A 6,205-nucleotide genomic window follows, 5' to 3' on the forward strand; every position below is an offset into this window, starting at 1 on the left:
GTTCAAAAAAAGTAACTTTTCCAAGCTCTGATCTGGCTGAACCTGAATAAGAACCGTGGCGGTGGCAAAAGGCGGGGCAATGTATTAACCCGCCTTTCACTCTCTGAAACACACTAACCAAGTAGCCGGCGGTGGTAGAACAGAACTACCTGCGCACGCGCGCTCTTTCCCTTTTAAACTAGCCATGGGGCGGAGCTAAAACTGTCGAATCCTTTTTGGAACATTGCGTCTCCGAGGTAGGAAAAAGGCGGGGTTTGAGTCGGAAGCGGAAATTGTGCTGTTGGTATCCATGGCGGCGCCCTGGGCAACGGACGTAGGGAGGAAGCCTTAAAAAGAATCGGTTGGCTGTGGTGGGGTGGTCGCTGCCCTTCGACGTAATAGGTGACGGGATGGCGGAGAAGTTCGACTCCCTGGAGGAGCACTTGGAGAAGTTTGTAGAGAACATCCGGCAGCTGGGCATTATCGTTAGCGACTTCCAGCCCAGCAGCCAGGCAGGCCTCAACCAGAAGCTGTGAGTGTCTCTCCCGTGCTCGGACTCTGGTCTTTTCAAGGCTCTTTCTGCTTTGTCAAAGCCGTCTTACCTGAAAAGCTTGGAGCGTGCGGACTGGCAAGGGCAATAGTGCCAGGAAATAGAGTTGGATGGGTTGAAGGGGGCTCCTGGGATTGGCATGAATTAGACGGCTGGTAGCCAGAAGTTTATGAACATGTGCTGGCTGTGGCAAATAAATAAAAGGTCTTTATCTGCATTCTTATAAAGACCAACCTAAGCTAATAACTTACTGGGGATTTAGGAAGCAGATGAGGCTGCTGATCTTTGGTTTTATGCTTCTTATTCTTGAGAGTTTTTGTTGGTAACTATTGTTTAGGGTGTATAGGGGTGTGGCAGAATTGGCTATCAGTTCATTTTATTTGCTGTTGTATACTCTTTTTCTGCTTTTTTTAAACTGCCTCAGGCATTCATAGTACTGTAGATTGTCTAACTGTGATCTTACTTGTTCTGTGAATGAATAAATGTATGTTTCTTCCTAGGAATTTTATGATTACAGGCCTGCAAGATATTGACAAGTGCCGACAGCAGCTTCATGATATTAGTGTGCCTTTGGAAGTCTTTGAGTAAGTGTTTAACCTCTCATCCTTACAGCCAATAGCTGTTTCTAAAGCTTGTTGGTGTACACTTTGTAGGAGAATAGTCCCAAACTTCTTTTTAATAATGATTGATTGATTTTTATTTAGGTCATAGACCAAACTTTTAATAACGAGTCTAATGAGCACAGCTGTGTGTAGCTAGAAAGTAAATTTTTGTACTCCATGTGGTAGGTGATACTGAATTCCATCCTGGTATTTAAAAAGCATTCTATAGGATAATATTTAATATTTGCATGCTTTGTTTTTAATTGCTTGTCTAATACATAATCTAATGTGTATATTTCAGAAAGTAACATGAATAGGTGATCTGTATTCCTATGTTATGCTGTATGTTAACCTCAGTGCCACATCTGATGTACAATTTATTTCCTCAGATATATAGATCAAGGCCGCAATCCCCAACTTTATACTAAAGAGTGTTTGGAAAGGGCCCTAGCTAAGAATGAACAGGTCAAGGGCAAAATTGACACCATGAAGGTAAGATGCAAGTGTTTCTCACCACTTACTCATCTATAGATAGCCCCGTTAAAATAAATGGCTAAATCTGTAGTGAATGTATGGTTTAGTCTGCATGTGGGCAGTCTTCATGGTTTATGTCTGAAGTATCAAATTCTGTGACAAGAATTCAAGGTTTATTTAAAGGTTAATAGTGATCTACCAGTTGTATCTAGTTTATAGTACCCTTGTTTAACAAGTAGTTGTATTGTCATAGCATTTTGTTTATGCTAATGGTCCCCAGCCAGTAATTGGGATGTGGTGTATGAGGTTGGCATTGCAACCAACTTGTGCAAATGTTTATGATCAAATGCACAGGTACAACTAAAGGCTAAAAAAAATTAAATCTCTAATGCATTATTAAGTCTTGGCACTAGTTATTAAACTGTTCAGGAAATACTAATTATTAGCTGCTAGTGCATTCAAATAACATCACTTTATTTTTCGTTGGGAGTATGCTACAGGGTAGCCTTTTGGGAATGGCTAGACAGTAGCCATGTTGGAGTAGACGGTAGCCTAGTGAGAAAACTCAGCAAATCTGCATACATCTTTGTCCTATGCTGATTGTTTGGATGCAAGACTTGAGCAGATGTTTTGTTATCAATGTGCTACCAGTTGTCACCTACCTGTAGATATGATTCAATGCATGTCAGACACACTAGGAAATGGAGGCTTATCTTCTAATGTGTGCTAGAAGAAATAGAAAACGAATGTGCTGATATGCAGATGACTCTTTAAAATTGTTCTTTTTGTCTGTATTTTTCAGTATATGAAATTGGTCATACAAAAAATTGCCTTCAGGTAAGGGTGTAGTCATCCAAGGTTATATGGAGTTGTAGACCCATTACTTTTTTGGGAGCAGGGTCTCAGCCAGGTCCCTATATATGAGCCAATCAGACTGAAAAGGGAGCGTGTTAGCCACTGAGAAGAGTGCTTGTGCTTTCATGCTGATTGGAGCCAATCATAGTGAAAGGAGGTGATTCATACACTGAGAAGACTCTTCTCGGTACCTCCTCTTTCATACTGATAGGTTCCTGGGAATATCTGTTATAATCGAGTGTGGACTCATGAGATGACAGGGAGAGCAAGAGAAAGTGGAAAAGGGGATGTGGTTGTGAGGTGGTGTGGTGTGATGATCATGAAGGGATCATGCACTTCTGAATTTGCCACTATGCTACTACCTTCAGGTATGGTGACTGTTTTGTTTCTTTAGAAGCCAAACTCGAAAATACCTATCTTTTTTGGTATTAAATGTGTAGGAAATAAACAAAATAAATTGGTTGCTTTTAGTCATAAAGTTCATTTGCCTGTAATCTGGATACCATGATATTCTTCTGGATAGGCCCTCCAGGTTGAGGATTAGAGGCACTGCCTTTCAGTTATTCCAGGGTTGATTCTAGATGTTGGCAGTGCCTCATGCCATTTCTGCTTTGGGGTTTCACAATGTTCTATCTTAAAAGTCATGGGGGGGCACCAACCTGAAGCTGCTTGATGAAGTCTTCCAGCGATTTAGACTGAAATGACACCACTGTTCTGATGGCATCCACCTCTCCCTCTGCTTTACAATGAATGTGATTGAGACAGAGGATGTACTTAATTGGTGTCTGAGACTGCTGAAAGATTGGATGCAGGCTAACAAACTGAAGCTCCATCTAGACAAAGTTTACGAGTTTTTCAGCTTGTTCTCTGGGGCAGAGTACTTCATATATTCTGGATGCAGTTGCACTCCCCCTAAAGTTTTCAGCGTCAGGGAGTGCTCCTAGATCCGTTTTTTTTCATTGGAGGTTAAGTGGTCTTGGCTCAGAGCTTCTGAGGTGCAGCTGTGACCTCTGCTGGACAGGGATATCTTCCACTCTTACCTACACTCTGGAAACCTCCCTGATTGCACTGCTGTAACACATTGTATGTGAGGCTGCCTTTTGAAATCTATTCAGAAACTCCAGTTCAGAATACAGCTACTGGCTATTAACTGGGACTGTCATCTAGCGGGGTACAGGCTGCCTTACTATCCCTGTCATCTGAAGTCATGCAGGTGATGACTAGAAAGAAGGTTGCCTTAGCTGGCACATCTTGCTAATGAAATGCACTCTTCTGAGCGAGACTCCCTGGAGCCTACTTTGTCTTTTTGGTACCAGATTTATTTTCTCAGGCTTAATCTGTGGTAAATTGTTCATATCTTGCTGTTTACATATTGTTTTATTTCATTTTATTTTGTAAGCCACCATGGCGGTGTGTTACATTGAAGGGTAGGTTATAAATTGGAATAGCATATCCAGAGACTTGGAGATACAAGAATAATTCTGCGCTACATCCAAAGAACCCTGTGACTAGTTCCATGTGCCCAAGAGATCTTTGGGCTTTTTCCTTCAGGCATCTGCTGCCTAGGCTACAATTGCAAACTGAGTTGAAACTGAGGGAAGTTTTTAAAACAGTTTAGGACCTGGTTGGGTAGAAGCTGGAATCTTCTGGGGGGCTTCATGTGTATCCACCAGTTGAGGGGGGCAAGGGGAGCCTGAGATTCTGTAAAGTAGGTCAGTAATGCCATTGCTTAATGGTGCATAGCTGGCCAAATCTTCTTTTGCTCTCTATGAAATAAGAGTAACACATGGTGATCTTGCTTGTTTGATAGTTGCTGCTGCTAATTCTGCCTTATTTTTTTCCAGCTCTAAAGGAATGCCCAGTTTTCTTGCATGACACTTTTTCCCTTCCTTTTTAGAAATTCAAAAGCCTATTGATTCAAGAGCTGACTAAAGTTTTCCCAGAGGACATGGCCAAGTACAAAGCTATTCGGGGTGAAGATTCATCTCCTTAATCGCATTCTGTTGTACTGTGTTCTTCAGACACTGCCAATAGGTTATTATGGCAATATTTTACTTAATCAGAGGAATGAAAATGTTGTATCCAGCAGAAGCATTTATTAAGTGCTATGTTCCCTGGCCAGGATACAAGCTGATTCTCCTCTACGACATCTGAAGCCATTGAGGTTTCTAAGGACTTCAGTAAGAAGCCAATAACAGAAACAATCTTTTAGGTGACATCAGGCCTATACATGAACTGACACATTGCTTTTTGTAAGGTACTGTTTTGATATACTCAACTTCATCTTCCTTATACAAAGTGAAGTGGGGTCAAGCAGCTATGTGTGTCTGCTGTTGATGCACTGCAACCTACAAAATGGAGAAGTGGAATAAACACTTGTCATTGTTATCTCTTCCTGAGTAATTAAAGGTTTGCCCATACTTGTTTGTTATGCTTTGATCTGCTGGAACAGTAGAATGATCCTGTGATGCTTTATGAAATAATTAACCAGAACATTTGCAATTTTGTACAGATGCAACTGAAGATAAAATATTTATAACATGCTCAGTTTTGTATGGTTATTGCAAAAATAAACTTCTGATATTGAATTAAGTTATAGCCTTATTACTTTAAGTAAAGGCTTTGGATTTCCCCCCTCAATTTTTGTATGGTCTCTTGGACTGTTAAGATACCAAGAGCTCACAACAATGAGAAATGTCAATCTAAATTTTAAACATCAAAGGATTTTGTCTAATTCTTTTTGGGTGGTATCTATTTGGTGTCTTATCTGCCAGAAGGCATTGGCCAGCAACACCGGGAAGGAGGCAATTCTTGGCATTGGTGGAGGGATACCACCTTGCTAAAAATATGATAGCTATAGGCTAGTTCATATTGACATGTTCATTACTCTGACTGTAACAGTCAGTGCTTATTTGCATAGTCATGAAATGTATATGAAAAGCCCTAATCCAAAACCTCCTTTTGAAGATGGGGGAGGGAGGGATACTTCACAATCTGTGTATTGGATAAAGTGCCTGGTTTTGGCAGAGACAGCTTATACCATTCTTGCGAACAAACTGTTTACTAGTTCATATGCCTACTTATTCGAGGCCATAAAGGTTGTGGTGGATTACCTGATCACCTAGGCGCAGTTCTTGCACACTGTGGGTAACCAGACAAGCACTCTGTATGATTCATCAGTTATAATAGAAGGGGAGCTGAAGCAAAGTAAATTGGAGTTAGAGGTATAATTTATCTGCAATGCTAGGGAATGTTCAGTTATTGTTTGACCCTCTGCTCTATAAATAGTGCTGGGATTGTTCAAATTATCTGCATCTGTACCCATTTCCTATATTATGGGAAATGTACCCTACACAGCTCCCTACTTTCATCACATGTAGGCTCTAGGCTTTTTTCTCTCCCACCCTGACACAGTTGTTAGTCATTTCTATGCAGCTTCCCTTCTCCCACTCTTGCCAGATTTCTGATCTTTCCTCTCTCTCCATTTTAATGTGTGGGGACAAGCCTGATATAGAGTGCCATTTTTCCTGAACAAGTCAGCACCAGTAGTCCTAATAATTGTTGTCGTTATCAATGTGTCCATGGCTAGAACCAAACGTAGGGGGCCCTTGTCAGTGCCAGCATAGGCCTTGTTTGGTGCTGATGCTGCTATGCCCCCATCAGAGTCCCCATGCAAGGCACTGCTGCTGCCTCCACTCACTCCCCCTCGCAGATGTGTTTATTGGCAGTAGTACATACTATGTAA

At 41.3% G+C, this 6,205-nt stretch overlaps 1 protein-coding gene across 1 annotated transcript; it reads left to right on the forward strand.

Annotated features, from left to right (window-relative positions):
• Window positions 1–224: 224 nt before the first annotated feature.
• Window positions 225–5,052, forward strand: MED10 (mediator complex subunit 10). The gene is made up of 4 exons (XM_061637733.1): window positions 225–511; window positions 1,030–1,113; window positions 1,521–1,623; window positions 4,358–5,052. The coding sequence occupies exons 1-4, from the start codon at window positions 390–392 to the stop codon at window positions 4,451–4,453; spliced, it is 405 nt and encodes a 134-aa protein (XP_061493717.1). The 5' UTR covers window positions 225–389; the 3' UTR covers window positions 4,454–5,052.
• The last annotated feature ends 1,153 nt before the right edge of the window (window positions 5,053–6,205 follow it).

The sequence above is a fragment of the Rhineura floridana genome, chromosome 1 (genome assembly GCF_030035675.1).
Source record: "Rhineura floridana isolate rRhiFlo1 chromosome 1, rRhiFlo1.hap2, whole genome shotgun sequence".
NCBI lineage: Eukaryota > Metazoa > Chordata > Lepidosauria > Squamata > Rhineuridae > Rhineura > Rhineura floridana.

What these genes read in the sequence shown, in the direction of transcription:
- MED10 (XM_061637733.1), top strand. Translation starts at nt 390, where the DNA reads ATGGCGGAGAAGTTCGACTCCCTGGAGGAGCACTTGGAGAAGTTTGTA. An exon ending in GCAGGCCTCAACCAGAAGCT is followed by an intron (nt 512 to 1,029) that starts GTGAGTGTCTCT and finishes GTTTCTTCCTAG; the next exon opens with GAATTTTATGATTACAGGCC. An exon ending in GCAAAATTGACACCATGAAG is followed by an intron (nt 1,624 to 4,357) that starts GTAAGATGCAAG and finishes CTTCCTTTTTAG; the next exon opens with AAATTCAAAAGCCTATTGAT.